We start from the raw sequence: 18,993 nt of genomic DNA on the forward strand, positions 1-18,993 counted from the left end.
TTGTTTTGATTCTGCACCTGTATTTTGGTGTTTCTGATTGTATATTGTAAATTGGATGAATGTTTATTCATTGTGGATTCCCTGTTATTGCTATTGTAATTAATTGAATTTGCTGTATTTCTTTCTATTTTTTCTATTTGATGTATTTTTGGATTAAAATAATGATTAGATATTTATATAACCTTTATAGTATAGGTAGTGCTCTCTCTCTCTCTCTCTCTCTCTCTCTCTCTCTCTCTCTCTCTCTCTCTCTCTCTCTCTCTTTCTCTCTGCCCATTTCCACACCTACTCTTCTTATGGACACAAAGAAAAGGTGGGTTTGAAGCATCTGAAAGGACAAAAAGACTGACTGCTAAAAGCGTCACTTCAATGCAACTCTCCACACATGGACATAAAATCCATTGCCCTTTGTATGTTATTGTATTCTCCCAAAATTCGTTAAGCTGCAACATTCTCATCCCATCTTCACACCTATGAGAATTCAACACTTGTCATCAGTTAATGGCTATATACGGGACATGACAAAAATGAGAGACACTTTGCCTTTTCACCAGCTCCAAATGCAAGCTTGAAGCTACTGAGGTTGGCAGCATCAGCTTTTTTCTGTCAGAAAATGAGCCTTCACACAACCAGAGATGACTCATGCTTAGAACAGGAGAGACTCAGCAGGGTTGCTGCTAAGCTTGAGTAAGAAGGGACAAGAAGAGGAGATGTTGAAGTCTTTCATTCATAGTTATACTATCTTGGTCTGCAGCTGTAGTCCAAAACATAATTTCTAGATTTAATCTCACTGTATTATGTAATATAATTTGAAAACTCACTGTATTCACAGAAACCATCTTAACTATAAGCAGTAGCAATGTATGATGCTCCTTTCGTTAAGTGTATGTGTTAGTGTACATATGAGCAGTTGTTTGGACTGTTCTGTTCTAGCATCCCATCAGCCCCTAATGAGCCCATTACTAGTCCAGGCAGAAGCATCTCCCCTGGCTTTGACACACACATGCTTCCTGAAACGCACATCACTTTCTCTATGATTCAAGAGCTACACAAATAATGACTCAGAAATGCAAAAGCCATCCATCACTTCTCTGCCAGCTCTCCACAGAAATACAAAGAAATCAAGTTGATGTGTGCTTTAAAGGAACTGGCCATCAATAAGTATTTGATTTAATTCGATTTGTATTGATCTTGGGAGTATGGCAGTTCATCTCTTAAATGTCGAACACTGCCAACCACAACTAGAATCTTGGTTCAGTCAATCCAAAGCATCCAATTTGTAACTTAAATGCTGGACAAAGTTATCCACATTTACAGGGAATTTTCTGTTCTTCCCAGCGAAACAAAGAGTCATAAGAGGTCCATGTCTTACCTCCTCTGTCTCTAATGGCAAGATTGATGCCCTTCTTCAGCACAATGTCCAATTGGTACATCCTGGGTCTGATGAGTGCAGGCGGATATGCATTACTCGACCCTACGGTGTTGATGCCCTGTTGGTAGAGAGAGGGATAGAGAGTTTGTCAGTAGCAACCACAGTAACAGCGACCACAACGTGTAAAACTCAGGGAAAAACTCTCACTTTAAAAATGTTATCATGGGACCTTTATCTCTTATTGACAAGAGACTTCTTGGTCTCAAGTAAAGCCCTTAGTCCTTAACTTAATAGCTTGGAGTGGATTATAATTAACTTGTAAGCCACTTCTGGATAGAAACCATTCAATGTTTTTGCCCATGAAATGTTTTTTCTCACTCTTTCTTCAGTGGATATCTTCAAGTCTCATCAGAATCAGAATCAGAATCAGCTTCATTGCCAGGCATGTTTTCACATGCGAGGAATTTGTTTCAGTGACAGAAATATTGACAACCTGCTCATACTGAACATCCTTACACACTTAGTACTGTTTAATTTTACAGTAAACATTTGTAGATGAGTAATTGCTAATAATGTCACTATCTAGAAGACCATGGCTTACTTCTGTGTCTGGTTGCTGTCAAGGTTTCTCAAGGAATGTTTTCTTGCCAATGTCACATCATTTCTAGCTTGCTTTTTAGGGATCAAAAATCAACCCAGCGATTTCTATAAAGCTGTTTTATGACGAAGGTCCATGTTAAAAGGAGCTGCAAGGTATAAACCATTAATTTAAAAATATACTGAATGGTTAATAGATTTTTTTAACATTATACAATTCCCTAAATCCCCTATCTGTTAGAAGAAAGCATTTCTACCTGCAAAGATATATATGAAATCTGGCAGGCGATGCTGTCACATCTACACAAGCATGGAGACTGAGAAGCTCAGAATAGCTGTCTTCCAGAAATGCAGCAAACCTTAACTTTTCCTGCAACCACAGGAATGTACAACATACAGTAAAACATTGATTTCTGAAGTGATGACCTGGGTGCCCTGAAGAGTTAATATAAAGTATATAGTATATATAAGTATATATATAAAGTTAATCAAAATATAAAGTCTACCTTATCAGCGCTGCCCATACTGTACTTTAACAGGAACACATAGTAAAAAAATATGTGAATATAAATTTACTATGAAAATTTAAACTATATAGACAGCTGAATTTATTTAACCATATATCTTTGTAGCATAACCAATATGCAATATGCCAGCTATATTATAAATGTCAGAACTTAAAATTAAGTACCCTTAAGCTCATGCTCTCTTACTTTCATTTAAAGCTTCTCAAGGGATCACAAGCATTTTAGACTTAGCAAGCCTGAGAGTGGCTTTGGATAATGAGCAGCCTGAAGTTGATGGAGAGGAATTGATCTGTTATGAATAAGAGATGACGCTGATAGAGTTTCACCACCTGGAGCCCGACAAAGTTTAAAAGATTATGGTGAATAGTGAATAGGATATTCAACACCATGTTTCAAATACAAGAAAGGTAATCGTGGCATGTCGACTGGAGCAGCTCGAAAGTCACAGTAATTATCAGTAATAGTATTATCAGTCATAAAGTATAGATTAGAGACTATATAACAGCAACGTTATTATTGAAACTGTTCAACAAATCTTAGGAATAACTTGACATGAAATCAGCTCAAAGTAATGCATTAAAAGGAGCCTCAAATAATGCATTTTTACTACTGTTAATGTAGTTAATGTATTTTGCAATTATAATTCTGCTGACTTAATTCCATTCAGCTGCCTTTCTACAAATATGTGATCGAGCAGGCTTTCTAAGAAAATTCACAGCAAAAATATAAACAGTTGTACTGTATGTTCTATATGAATGATGTTAAATGATATACTGTTGTCAAATTTGAATTAAAACCTCCACAGGTAATGAAACAGTTGAGATTTCTCCACACTTATAAAGGCATTATTATTTTTTTAACAATTTATTTTTAAGCTTCAAGACAAATAGGTTCAAACAAAGAAAAAGTGTGGTAATACTTATTTCTTACAAGGAACAATGCATACAGAGTCCATAACTCTAAAGCACTGTTGTAACAAAGGATTCGTTTTCTGGATTTATAAAAATCTGCATGTTAACATGATTAATCCCATCAAGTCAGTAACAGATGTTGCTTAATTTGAGATCCAGCAAGTTCATTAAATCAGCTTCTTAATAAGCTTCCTTGTCAAATATCTCCCATTGTCACTGAACATCATCATATTCTAAACTTGCTACAACCTTTCAGCATATACTGTACATTCATATACATTCAGCACAGAAAAATAATACTGATAAGGTACAGCATCTTAAATCACCATGGACCTCATAGAAAGATGTTTTGCATGGCACATCAGTGTTCGAAGGGTGTACTGAAAATCACAAAATACCTCTGAATTTGTATTTGTGGCCTGAATTTGTTTTTTTCCACTTACTGCAGATGGCAGAAGTTGCAATCTATTTGCATTGAAATGTTTTAGTGATTTGTTACAGTGTGACAACTTATTTTACAATCTTACTGTGTTCAGGGCTTGCAACTTCCAAAAACTCCATATATTCGAACACCAAAACAAAGACTAATACAGAAAATGTTTATTCTTAAAAAATAAAATGGAATAAAAGTTGAGCTATTAACCATCCACAGATCATATGTGAAAGCATGATAGTGAGGGGGGAGTTGTACTGTAGGTTCTAAGGTTATTTGTATAAAGCAATCAATAATTAAAGATAAACATCTGCCCGTTTTGAATAGCAAATATGGGCCTACTATGTAAAATTCAAACATACAAGGATAGACTACTGTGGTCTGATTAATGTGATCCATAGCATTCAGCTCTACACACATCACTGTTTAGGTTTGACTTGAGTTTAACCTCTGGAAATGTTTATAGTGGAATTACTACATAGACAAGCTTTTATTGGTTGCTTGTAGATACAGCACCAAGAAAACATATACATAGGAAACCATTGCTTTCTCAGTCGGTTGGTTTTATACTCAAAACAACAACCAGGAAACTATCACCATTTAAAAGGAAAATGATTGGCAATGTGAATGCTCGTTTGCTATATTTACTATTTCCTAATATACTCGTGTTAAATTGAGGAGCTTATACTCAAAAATTCAGCAGACCCTTCATTATTTTATTATTTGGCAAATCAAATTATTGTGTTAAAAAACATACGTTTCATCCCAGACACATACTGTATCACTGTTCATGATTACAAGTTTTGTTAAAGGTTGAAGCTAATTGGTCTCGTAATCACGTAGTGTGATAGTGAAATATACACCAGGAGGACGATAAAATTTTGCCACACTTTCTCATAAACAATTTGACTGACCAGAAAAATGACATTTAAGAAGATATCAACCTCTACATGAAATGCTTTGCAGAAGTGACATATCCAAAGTCTATTAGCATCATAACACAGAGGCATCATTCTTCATCATCCAGCCATTAAAAATATGCTTTTCTCAATACTTAGGGGAACATTCATGATCAGTGTGTATACAGAAAGACACATATATGTGCTGTTATCAGTAGTTAACACGTTTCTAATTATACAAGAACAGGTGTACTGCTAGGAGCAAGACAAACAATTCAGCTAAATAGGCTTGACCTCTTCAGAGAATGTCATTGAATTTACATTGCTGTAAAATTTTGGCTTATGTGGCATTTGTGCTGCTGTAATTTTATTAGCTGGACGCACTTGCTGCAGTATTGCAAAACGATTTGATAATACAAAAAGACTTCAAATTAAGAGACAAATACTAAAGAAAGATTAGAGCTGAAGGCAGCAGATTTCAACCACTAAAGCAGTGGCACATTAGCCTACACTGTGTTTAGTAGAAATATTGCTGAGATGTCTGTTTAGTATTTTACTGTATGCTGAGTTTTGCAACCTAGTTAAAAATCCCAATCTTTCCAATATGTTTATATACAATATGGTAATCAGTTCACACCAGATCAGGAAGAATGGCATCTGTAAATCAGGAAAAAAATATGACACAAAGCTGACTCAGCTGCAGAGTAAATACATAAGCCAGACCCAAAGGCATTGGAAAAGGTGTGAAAGTGGTGATAATTCCAAGGACATCAATTATGTTTCAAAATAGCACAACAAAACTGTTCCTGCTTTCAATTGTACAAACTTAGTTCCGCACTAACCCCTACTGTGATTCCAAGTGATATATTCTCTATAACCAAAGTGGATCTTTTCACTGGATGTATCACCCCACTCATCTGTGCTTACCACAAAGGTTTTACTTACTAGTTCAAAATAGTTTGTCATTAAAACATTAGACATAACATATGAACACTCATTGGATAATGATGAAAAGAAGGAAGAGATACCAATTTTACCAGAAGCACCTGTAACTGGAACGTACACATCATTGTTAACTATCTAGCCAGCTAGCTGAAGTGGCTAACGGCTCTATTTCCATTAGTGGAGAAAAAATAGACAGAAAAACATGTAAGAAATGTGACTATGAGAGATTAATTTCTTGTTTATAGAACTGTTGAATAAAGGCAATATGCATTTAAACTGGAAATCAGTGTGGCTATGAGGCTGTGATTTGCCCAAAAGCTCAAACCTGCAGGTTGAGTATTGTAGTTAATCATGCCGATATTACTGATGTGCAGTAATTTAGGATATTCAGTATCAAACTTCAATAGTAGTATGGTAGGTTGTGCAACATTGCTTAAATCAATCACCAAACTGATGTGGAAATGTTTTATTTACTTTATAATCATAATAAGCAAAGATCACATTAAGGAGCCAGTTTAACAATTGCTGTTTTCAAAACAATCAGTTGACCAAAGAACATTTAAAACCTTGCTAGGTAAGTACAATAATGCACATTGAGTTATAAGATATTGGCTCAGATTTTTCCAATATTTTACTATAATCAAACACCTTGCTGGGTCTTATTTGGTAATACAAACATGTGTCTGTCTTGAAGTAATTTATTTTCTGACCTTTCCTTACACTATATCATCAGATACACTAATCAGGCAGATTAGGATGCACTGAATCCACTGAACAACCAGCACTCTGGTACAATGACAAAACACAAACTTTAAAACAATCAGCTAGGAAATTAGAACGTAAATGGCATCAAACTAAATTATCAGTATTTTGATTAGCATGAAAGGAAAGCCTTCATAGCTACAAAAAGTCTCATAGTGCTGCTAGATCAGTGTTATCCAGCCTATTTGAAGATAACAAAAATAATCCTAAATTTTTATTTAATACTGTATATACTGTTTATACTATTATACTATAAATAAAAACACTGTCCTAAAGTGCACACCATCTATTTGTATCAGTTATTGATTATTTCAATAAAAAAAATGTATAATATCAGGCAGAAAATTAAGATCATTCATAGATTGATAGATAATATTTCTGTTTTTGATCAGTACTTTTTTATAGACTGTTTACTCCCCTTAAAGAGACCTACTTAATTTCACTGATTTCTTCTTCAGAATAATCAAACCTGCTTACTGGATCCCATACCCACATGTTTCTTTAAACAGATACTACCAGTAGCTACCCAAACCATTCTAAAAGTAATCAATTCTTCTTTTGGCACTGGCTATGTGCTGAAATCTTTTAAGCTAGCGCTTATCTAACTTTTGATTAAAAAAACCTGATCTTGACCAAAGCTGATCTTGAGGGGAGGTTGGATATTGGCCAATATGCAAACCTCCCCTTTATCTCCAAGATCCTAGAAAAGGTTGTAGCACAGCAGTTAAGCTCATACCTACATAGGAATAATATTACCTACAATGGAACAGCCTTCCAATTAGTGTTTGGGACTCAGACACAGTCTCAGTGTTTAAGTCCAGGCTAAAAACACATTTATTTAGTCTAGCTTTTTAGGAATGGCTTTCTTAGATAAAGGAGAAGATCTGGAATGTTCATGGGCATAGAGTGTTTGGTGAACTGATTCAAAACACTGATGCTGGCCTACAAAGCCAAAAACAGAACAGCTCCCTCTTACCTCAAAGCCCTCATCACTCCTCGCACTGCACCCGCACCCTCCGATCTACCAGCACTGCTCGACTGGTTCCACCATCTCTCAGGGTAAGAGGCAAGTATACTACAAGACTCTTTTCTGTTCTGGCACCAAGGTGGTGAAATGAACTTCCTCTAGGGGTCTGGAAAGCTGAGTCACTGGCTATTTCAACGGCAGTTGAAGACCGACTTATTCAGGAAACACTTCAACTAGCACTTCTTTCCCTATCTTTTGCATTTATAAAATAAAAATAAATAAAAATAAATAAAAAATAAATAAAAAACCTTTGAAACTTTTTCATTGTAACTTTGAACAATGTTTTAAACTCATGGTATCTTAAGTATGTAACTTAGTGAACCAGCATTAATGTATCCAATGACAGAGATTTAAGCACTTATGTACGTCGCTCTGGATAAGGGCGTCTGCCAAATGCTGTAAATGTAAATGTAACTGGGATGTCCGGATGCTGTCGGCTTACCACCCTCACAAGTTGCTTAGGTTTGCAGACTGTGGAGTGGTGGGACGCTTTAAATCCCAGAACACCCTCATGTCTGTGTCACCTTCTGGCTCTAACCTTTTAGTTATGCTGTCATAGCTAGTCTTGCTGAAGTCCCTGTCTGCACTTTGCACATAATTTACATTGTCCATCACATGATTACAATCATACCTAACAATTTTCTCTCTCTCTCCCAGAGTTCCTAGCCTCATCATCTCTTCTTACTGAGCTGCTTCATCAATCCTGACATTCTACCCCTGGTTGGAGTCTCATCACCTGGTGGTCAGCCTGCCAGGGATTGATCTGCATGGTCAGTCAGTGACTCATGGGATTGGTGTGGAAGGGGCCGCCCGGAGACTGTCATGCCTTTTTTGAACCAATGTTTCATCGGTCTTTATCAGCAAAAGTTTTAAGATTTTGACAGGAAGGAATTAGTGTAGGGTCCATGGTGAACTCAGAGATTGCAATGACCCCATTAGCTCCTCAGGAGCTCTCGATTGCACTATTATAAACTGTTGTAGAAATGACATCATTTGCACTTAATTATTTACTGTCCAATGTCACACAAATGAGGATGGGTTCCCTTCTGAGCCTGGTTCCTCTCATCTGTTCTTCCTCATATCATCTCAGGGAGTTTTTCCTTGCCGCCATTGCCTCTGGCTTGCTTATTAGGGATAGATATATAGTATTTTAAATGTTTCAATTCATAATTTAAATAATTAATATTTAATTTTTTTTTTAATTTCAAACTTTAAATATACATATTCATTAATTATTCTTATTTTTCTTCTTCTTCTTTTTTTTCTTCTTATTGTTATAATTATTATTATTATTATTATTATTATTATTATTATTATTATATTGATTTCTTTTTTCTCTTCTGTTTCTATACTTCTGTAAAGCTGCTTTGAGACTATGTGAATTGGGTGATATAAGAGTGACATGGAGCTGAATGCCTCATGGACGAGCTCCTGAGTAATGTGGAAGCTCCAGTTCAGTTCAACCCACTCTCTATCATCCAACAGAGCAGATGTCTTTGTATCGTTCAGCTTGCTGTTTCTGTACTATTTCTGTACACTGAGGATGGAAAATATACCATTCCATTTACAGAATCAGGATACACTCAGTCCTGTATAAATGATACAGCAGTGGTGTTCAAGCCAACTGGTGCAATCCGGACAGCAGCAGGGTTTCTCTTTGATTACAGACTGAATAATGAAACTTGCAGTAGACTGCGGAGCAGGAGTAAAAGCTTTGGAGGCGTAAATTAGTGAATTTCCCATAGTTAAACAATGCCTTTCTCTCTTACTCTTCACTGTTCATTGCTGTCTGGATGAAATGTTGATTCAACAAACCAAATCTTTTTTAATTATTCTAAAATACACAGCTTTTTCACCATGTGTACATGATGAATGTGTAGAATATTGTTTGCTCATGAAATTTTTATAAAGGAGTTTGTTTGATCATATTCAAATGTTTTTATGCTTCTCAGACACTATTCAAAGGGAAACTGGGGATGTAGAAGTTTTATCCTGACCACAGTTGAGGACAGATGTACCTGCAATAATTGACACATTATTTCTCGAAATATCCATCAATATGCAGAAGGCCTGCGTAAAACAGCTCAAGGTTGTCCTCTGGTTTTCCCAGCGTGCCGACTCAGCAAACTTCAACTCCCAAAGTGCACTGCTGCCTACAAATATGGACACACTGGACTCCACTTCCCAGGACACGCATGCAGTTCACTGTTCACAGTCACTAACCTACTGATTATACACACCTGTTTCCAGTCACACCACACACAGTTTTGCAAATTCCACCACTTGGGAAATATACACCCAGTGTTTATTTTTGTTTGAAAGCTACTAGTTAAACTACAAAAAGAAAAAAAGAAAAAAAAATCATTGACTTAACACTATAAATGTAACAACAATTTCTACTTCAATTTTTAAACCTCTCCTTTCACATATTCACTTCTCATATGGTTAACACAACAGAACATTGCACACAACAGTCCTAAATGCTATGCCTATAAATCAGGAAAAAGTTTCTTCACACTTTGTCTTAATAAATGAGACGTCTGTCCGTCAATAGTCAATGTGTTTTTCATTTTTACTTTATGCATTGTGCTTTGGTACTTATCAGCCTTTTTACGGCAATATGAAGTACAAAAGATTAAAAAATAACAATAATAAAATAAAATAAATAAACAAAATACCCAGTGCACCTTTTACTAATAACCTGATTCTGTAGCTCATGTTGTTAGCCCACACTGTACCTGCTTTATAATCACCCAGGACAGAAACATTGGTAGAAGACAAACACAGACATGACAGGGGTAATCTAGCTTAAAGAAGGATCCATCAGTCTCCTAAATAATAATCTGATACCGATTGATCTTTGCCAGTAAACACCAACAACTGAAAGCTTTCTCAGGTCTAATTTTTCTCCCAGCAGCATGTGTGACAAGACAAAGGAGAAATTTCATCACACCATTCACAGTCATTTTTATTTCAAGTTGTAAGAACATTTATAGTGAGGCATTGTCTGCTTAACATGATCTACTCCTCAAGCAATTACCACTATATAAGTGGGATGACTTTTACAAGGTTTCTTGACAATGAGTGGAATTTTTTTTAGCTTTAAATGCCAACCTGTCTTCTAATTAATGGTGCTGGAGACTCTACACTGTAAATATTAACCACTAAAGAAGTCCAGTGATAAGTAGTTCATTGTAGATCATGTGGAGTAGCTAGTTCAGAAAAATAGTATAGAAATATATAGATATATACATTATATACACACAAAAATCAATAAAGCACGTACAAATAATTAGTAGGAGGACACAAGGCTACTCATACACAATCGATGACCTTTTATTTCCTAGATAAGTGTGCAACATGGGTGGAGCTGTGGTTTCATCAATATACAGAGATAGACAATAGACAAAGTTAAGCAACTTTACCAAAAGATTTCCTCAAACAATTCATCACATCATCAATTTTAGTTCTGATCTGAAGAACCTGGTAGCATGGTAAGATCTTAGCATGCCATATATAAACATGATCTTCAAGCAGTTCTTCAACTTTAAATATTCAAATCAGAGATGCTTATGCAGAATAAAAAATCTAATATAACTTTACATTAAGTACCTACGCATCCAACTGGACAAAAAGCTGGAGTGGTTCATAAACACAGAGGCCGTCTACAATAAGAGCCTTGAGCTGGCTCTATTTCATGAGGAGACTCGTTTCTTTCAATATGTGCAACAGGATTCTCCAGGTGTTCTATTTTCTTTGCTGTGGTGTGTTGGGGTGCGGGCATCAAATTAAAGGACTCAAACAGTTCTGAGCTCGTCACCCTAAAGGAGGTGATCTGGGGAAAGAATGTTGGCAAAACTGCTGGTGATTATGGTCAATGACTCAAACCCACTGCATAAAACGCTGTACAAAGATAAGAGCAGCTTCAGCAACACACTCATTCAACCGTGCTGCTCGAAGGAACGATATATACGAAATCGTTCCTGTCCTGATTTCACATGTCATCTGCCCAGGTCAGATATGTGCTTACTAAACTGGACTGAGCTACCTTTTTGGACAGACCCACACAAGAACTTTCTTGTCCTTTATTAATTTTATTTATTATGTCTGTAGTTTAAAATAAAATATATCGCATATTTTAACCGCTTTGTTGCACATTTGTATGTTTTGCACATCAGAATTAGAAGATCTGTCTATTCTTGCACATATGTGTATTTCACATGGTGCAATGCATCACCACTGCACTCTGCACTTTTTGTTTATTGCTCTGTACACTGTAATCTGAATATTCCTTTATTTCTTCTTTGTTTTTGCATTTCTGTACTGTATATTTCAATTAAATTACATTTGTACAGTGCTTTTAACAATGGACATTGTCTCTTTACAGAACAGCAGCTTTACAGAACATAAAATGTTTATGTAAATGTATTTGCATGTATCCCTTTTTATCACCAGGAAGGGAAAAAACTCCTAGATGGAAGAGGATAAAAACCTTGAGACTCAAAAGCCATCCACATCTGAGTGACACCAGGGAGTGTAAATATAAATGATTATAAACACTGGAGAGTGTGAATATAAATAATGTCCTTTCTACAGTCATTTAAAATGTACAGAGCAAATATGGGAAATTAATTTATTTAAATGAATTAAATTATTCTATTCTATAGGAGTCAGTAGTGGATATACACGACTATCAACAAAAAAACTTTTGTGTTACATTCCATACAATGAATTACAGAAGTATCAGAAGTAACTGCCTCGACCTTGGCTCAAACCAAGCAAGAAAAAAAAGCCATTCAATACTGTAATTTTAGCTGCAGGAAAATGAGAGGCATCTCAGACTCATCTTAAATACAGTCATTCATGCGTTTACTTTATCCTGGTCCAGGTGGATTCAGAGCCTGTCATGGAAGCACTAGGCTGGAAGTGGGAACACACACACACACACACATTCACCCTTATGGCCAATTTAGAGTAGACAATTCACCTACCAGCTGTGGATGAGGACGAATCCAGAGAACATGCAAAACATTTAGCATTCCAAGACTGGAATAAGATGGAACACCGTCCACTGTATCAGTGTGACGCCCAATAAACAAACCATCAAATTGGATAAAAGCAGATCGAAAGAAAATTTGTTTCCTGGTTACATTTTTTAAATTACATATATTATTTATAATTACATATATTAAATTAATTATTTATAATTACATATATTAAATTAAGTAAATAACTACTAATTAAGTATAATGTACCATACAATGACTCAAGTAAGTCTCAGATCCAATCATAAAAAAAACAAATAAAGATCACAAAATAGAAAAAAAAATCCAGATTAAACGATCCTTTTGAATCGACATTTAATAGTTCACTAATAATTTACTGTTAATTGCTTTTTTGGATGTTTCATAAAACATTTAATGGCACCATCTGGTCCCAGACTGTGAAGGATAGGTCCATTCATTCTTTTTCATATTGGTTTTGCAACAGTACTATTTTTAATTTGTGGTGTTTTATTGAAAATGCTCTAAGAAATCTTTCCGAAAATTGTTAATGTGAGGGGACATTCATAATGTAAATGAACTGCTATATAACAATATATATATATATATATATATATATATATATATATATATATATATATATATATATATATATATATATATATATATACACACACACACACAGAATACATATAAAAATATACAGAAAGCTGACCATGAGAGGTCACCTGATCAGACACTGTCGCTGACACTAAGCTTGTGCAGGCGATGAAAAGATGCAGGTCAATGTGAGTTCACATCACATCCAAAACACTGGAAAAGCCATTATTATTTTTTTATTTATTTAAATGAAAGGCATGGTTAGGAGATGGCGCTTGGTATTCTTCAGATGTAAAAGATGAAATGAGAAAAGATTGAGTACAAAATGGAACGCAATAAGGGGAATCGATGCTCGTGGTTTTAGATTCATACTTTAAGGGATGTTTTGAGAAACAAATAAAATCAATATGGAAGAGAAATGGTTCTTTGTTTATGGCTTCTCCTCAGCTAAACACTGCAAAGAATGAAGTAAATACAGGATAGCATATACACCATCAGCATCAGAAGAGGAGCTGGATGTATATTTGACAGGACGAATATTTCAAAGGAAATTGAATAAAATGAATCCGGTACTTCAGAATGTCACTGTGTATAAGTCACATTAGCATCCAGTCCATTTCACTGGTTTGCTCGTCAATCAAAGTGCAGCACAAATTACTTTCCCGATACTATCCTGCAATTTATCAAGCAAATCTCATGTGGATTCAAACAGAAATACCTTTGGCCAAGCTGATCACATGTGCATCTGTCTTTTAAATCAAATCTAGATACAAAAAGCAAGGCGAACACTACAGAACTCATTTAAATGCCAGGTGTAGGTAGAGCAGAGCTCTATATAAATGCTAATATAATTAAGCTAAGTAAGTGAGAGGATGAAATGAAAAGAAAAATATGCATTTAATTTTGCATATCAAGAGGAATGATATGTGGTTTGAGGCTGCAGCTGCACTTCGTACTGAATCCAGGCCAGAAGCCTCATTCAGATTAAACAAAGCACGGATAATACATACGAACTTGCTCAGTTCTGCAGAGAGAGCGCTAGCTGTCTTTAATACCATACACTACATACCACTGTTACAGAAAATACAACAGGCTATTTAAACTATAGAGGATTACGGGATGAGTTTAAAGTTTTGCTATTAAATAAATTAATCTTAAGTGTGCACTCACATAAAAGCATTTAAGACAATAGTACTTTAAAGGCCTAAAATCTATCTGCCCTGTCTTTACTGTAAGCTCAAATGTAAGTATTTGACTTCAAAGTACATGTAAATTAGGGCTGGGTGACAGCAAAAAGATATCATATGACAATATTTGAGGACATTTTAATTATACACAATATACAGTTATGTTTATGTTTACTAACAAAAATGCAGCAATTAAAAAGACAACATTTATAATAAGCAAACTGCTTACAAAGCTGCTTTCAAATCATCCAGTGATAAAGTCATTGAGTTTGGATCACTTGAATCTCCCTTACAAGTTCATTATAGCAACCAGTCTGACATTTAGAGCATTAGGATGTTCACAGAAACATGATAGAGAATTTGCACAAAAATTATAAAAATTATACAATTAAAAAAATATACACCATAAGGGCACAAATCGGGAAATATTGTTGCTTTTTCATTCACATTTTGGACATAACTACATGCCTAAACCATGTCAGCATTAAATCCATGTTTAAAACATTTCCCTGAAAAGCAACATATAACATATGTTTTAACATATAATTTTAAGCATGCATTGTAGAAATTAGAAATGAAAATGTCTAAAATTAAGGCAGCGATCACTATTGCCTTCTGTTAAAATGTTTCTTTATTCCATTTATTCAGGCTTTCTGTCAGTAATCAGTGGATATACAGTACAGACCAAAAGTTTGGACACACCTTCCAAAAGTTTGGACACACCACCTTTTCAACAGGACAATGACCCCAAACACACCTCCAGGCTCTGTAAGGGCTATTTGACCATGAAGGAGAGTGATGGGGTGCTGCGCCAGATGAAATGGCCTCCACAGTCACCGGACCTGAACCCAATCGAGATGATTTGAGTGAAGGCAAAAGGGCCAACAAGTGCTAAGCATCTCTGGGAACTCCTTCAAGACTGTTGGAAGACCATTTCAGGTGACTACCTCTTGAAGCTCATCAAGAGAATGCCAAGAGTGTGCAAAGCAGTAATCAAAGCAAAATGTGGCTACTTTGAAGAACCTAGAATATGACATTTTCAGTTGTTTCACACTTTTTTATGTACGTATATAATTCCACGTGTTAATTCATAGTTTTGATGCCTTCAGTGTGAATCTACAATTTTCATATTCATGAAAATAAAGAAAACTCATTGAATGAGAAGGTGTGTCCAAACTTTTGGTCTGTACTGTATGTTTACATGTCTTTTATGGCTACCATAAGGTGAAAGTATAAATTATACTCAGGCTTGGACTTGGGCTTTTCCCATTCCTGCTCATTGCTATAGCATCGGTTCAACTTTCTGTCTGTAATGAGTCTGTCTGTGTGTTTGCCCTCTTTCTGTCTGCTGTCTTGTCCTGCTGTTAATTGTTTGCTCTGCCCACTCATTGGTTACCATGGACACTAATTGAACTCAAGCTTTCCTCCAGGTGTGTTGTCTTTGTCTCTGATTGTCTCCGCTTTGTGATCGGTTCCTGTTTGCTATATTTACTCTGTTTGTTCACTTCCCCAGTGTTAGTCGTTGTTGGTATGTGGTGTGTTTATGTCGATGGTCCCCTTTCATGTTCGCTCTGTTTTCAGCCTTGTGTTGCCTGCCTGTTTATCTGTGTTTTGGATTAAAACTTTAAAACTGCATTTGGATCCTCACTCTCATCAAAACACAGTCATTACAAAATAAATGTATTAAAATGTTAGATTTTATTTGGGCTAATATCATCTTGTGTCAATATCATCACTCCAAACCTGCATGGGTTTATGTCTCTAATTGTGGCTTTAATATAAACAAATATAGATGAATAAAATTGTCTGCACTTAACAATAGCTGTGAAACACGATGAATAAAACACTTCAGGACGAATCACTTAAGTTCCAGTTGGTAAAAGGACTTGCCATAACACCACTTTTCCTCTAACAGCACTCCATATATCATGTTTTATTTCATACATATTGCAAAGGTCTGTTAAATTACATGAATCCATATTTAAAAAGAATTCTATAAACCCACTTGGAGGTTAATTAATGTTTCACTCCACCGATTCACGAGGTTCACTTGCATCCGGTATTCAAGTGCTTCTTTTCAAAGATGTTAGTTTTTTTATACCACTGTGACAACCAGGAAATATGCTCCTTAATAAGGCTGTATAATTCAGACAGACCATATGCTTAAACAAAAAAATTGGGGCGTGTCACAGATCAGATTTCCTTTGTACTGTAACTCTCCCTATCCTTGCTCTAAGCTCTCTGCCACAATGACCAGCCAAACTGAGACTCTGTGCTTTGACTTCACACATAAACCCACACAACAACTATTTGCTTTTAAACTTTAATGATGTTCACTTTATTTGTCTCCTTGTAATTAGTGTTGTACTGTAAATGTAGGTAGCTTTTATACAACCAGTACGGCCATTTCCGGATTTCCCCACAGCTCCGGCTGAAAGTACGTGTAATCCATATCATGCTGACAACATAAGCGTGAGAGCTGTTAACACTTCAGAAGAGATCTACACTATAGCCTTGGCTTTGGAAATCTTGGGGTATAATTTTAGCACATATCTGCCATTATTTCACCATCTTCAAGGAATGAGCCACCACACAGCCACAAGGGAGGAACTACCTATAATGAGATTTCCTGCCCTTGGCAACTCAAACTATTATTAACCTCTGGCGGGCTACCGTTAATCAGTCATAGCACATTCCCCCCTGAAATTCACTCCTTACTTTGACCCAGGAGCTCAGTGAACATTTCTAACCCACATTCCCTTTGTGTTAAACAGCTACAATGAGGTTAGTACCCACCTCAGGCACCCAGAGCTGTGTTGTAATGATAATGGTGATGGTCTTAGTTAATCCAGGAGTCATTGGTTAATCCAGTAATGGCACACTTTCATAAAGCCAAATTAGCAGGAAAGACTCCAATGAATGCAAAAAGTTGACAGCGGACAGATGCAGTGTCACAAAAAGGACTGATTACAAAGCAATTCGTTTAATATGCCTATATAAGCCCATTTGCTGTTGAATATAATTACACAGTCCTGTGGAAGATTAGGCGATATAAGAGTAAATTTCAGTCAGATTATATACTGCAACTACAAGCAAAAGCAACAAAAACCCTCAGCTACCCAAATAATTTTTTATACCATTTTAACTTTTTTAACTTGGATTTTCCCACCATTCTGAGACACAGGCTACTATGTGAACTACTGGACTACTAATACAATCTTCTAATGGTTGCAGTGTTAGAAATGTTTGTGTCTTTAAAGCTAAAGCTTGCCATTGAGATGAATGTCATCTGGTTAAATGGAAAAGCATGTCTTAAACTAAGTAATACACAGACTACAATAGTTTATTATAATACTATTATTATGTCATATTACATCTGTGTAAACTGAGTTGATATTATGGGAAAAGTGTCTGTGTCTGTGTCTGTGTCTTTAGGAAATATGGTCAGGCTGGAGAGAAGCTAAGATAAAGGATGGGTGCTGTGACCTACAGTCCAATAATGAGCAGACGGAAATTGCACAGAGAAGACAATTTACTCCACAGACTGGCAGAAACCCATAAAAAAAGCACTACAGCACAGGAGTTTCACAGACAAGCAAATAAATGCTCATGGAAGAATAATTTACTGAAAAACAGGAAATTAAAGTGTATGCAAAAACAACTGGTATGTCTGATAAAAAGATGATTGGACAAAAAAATTAATTTGATGAAGTGGGGTTTTGGAAGAAAGAGTGTGTGTGTGTGTGTGTGTGTGTGTGTGTGTGTGTGTGTGTGTGTGTGTGTGTGTGTGTGTGTGTGTGTGTGTGTGTGCGTGCGTGCGCGTGTGTGTGTGTGTGAGAGAGAGAGAGAGAGAGAGAGAGAGAGAGAGAGAGAGCATGCAGAAGGATCGCAACAGTCTCTGTCAAACATTTCCACTGGGAGTTTGTTGTAGATGTTAATACTTTAGAAATGAGCTTTAGTACAGTACAGTACAGTACAGTGCACTGCTGAGGATTCAGACAGTCACATGCTTATTCTGTAGATCCCTGTAGATACTCCACAGATAAAGCTAGACTCCAGCAGGGTTTAGCACACGTTCAGGTCGCATGGGTTTAGTCTGTTTACAAGAAACTCCATTTAGCTCTATATCTTCCATCTCAACATGCATACTGTATCAAAACCCTGCTTTGAAAACTGTATGAAAACTCACTTCTAAAAGCCAACGGTTAAACACAACCTCCTGAAAAGAAATATAACCGGTATGTTTTGGATAACCTGATGTTCTTTTGCATCAGTAATGTCCTGAGCTGGTCTCTAAACACCAGTGTGATAACTATAATCTTTCTCTGTAGTGCAACATAATAACATTAACTGCCTTTTCCTGCACTGAAAAAAAATAATACTTTTCATTCAGATTTAAGAGTAAATATAATGCATTGTATAGTTTGTTTGTTTACGCAACAAAACATGATTTCATTTCAACTTCATTGATGAGAACAATTTTAGAGCACATATTGTAGAACAGCGCAGTGGTGCTGTGTCTGTGGGTTTGAGCTCAGTAACTGATTTTATTCAGGGCTTTGAAAATGTGATCAATTCATGCTGGATGTATGAAAACTAAACAAAATTTTACTTCAGTCATGTGGAACCGATGTACGCATTTGAATTAAGTAAATTCAATGAGCTTTTTTTTTTTCAGTGTTGTCAAGGCCATGTTGGATCCAGTCCATCTCTCTCTCTCTCTCTCTCTC

The 18,993-nt window shown here is 36.0% G+C and overlaps 1 protein-coding gene across 8 annotated transcripts in view; it reads right to left on the minus strand.

Moving 5' to 3' along the window:
- Positions 1 to 18,993, minus strand: part of mctp1a (multiple C2 domains, transmembrane 1a) — a 138,768-nt gene that overhangs the window by 85,699 nt on the left and 34,076 nt on the right. For all 8 annotated transcript variants that reach the window (XM_047818073.1, XM_027145755.2, XM_047818069.1 and 5 more), the window contains exon 2: positions 1,373 to 1,490. In XM_047818073.1, the coding sequence (XP_047674029.1) occupies positions 1,373 to 1,490 (118 nt within the window). The remainder of the gene's footprint in view (positions 1 to 1,372; positions 1,491 to 18,993) is intronic.

Source organism: Tachysurus fulvidraco, chromosome 9 (assembly GCF_022655615.1).
Source record: "Tachysurus fulvidraco isolate hzauxx_2018 chromosome 9, HZAU_PFXX_2.0, whole genome shotgun sequence".
NCBI classification, from domain to species: Eukaryota; Metazoa; Chordata; class Actinopteri; order Siluriformes; family Bagridae; genus Tachysurus; species Tachysurus fulvidraco.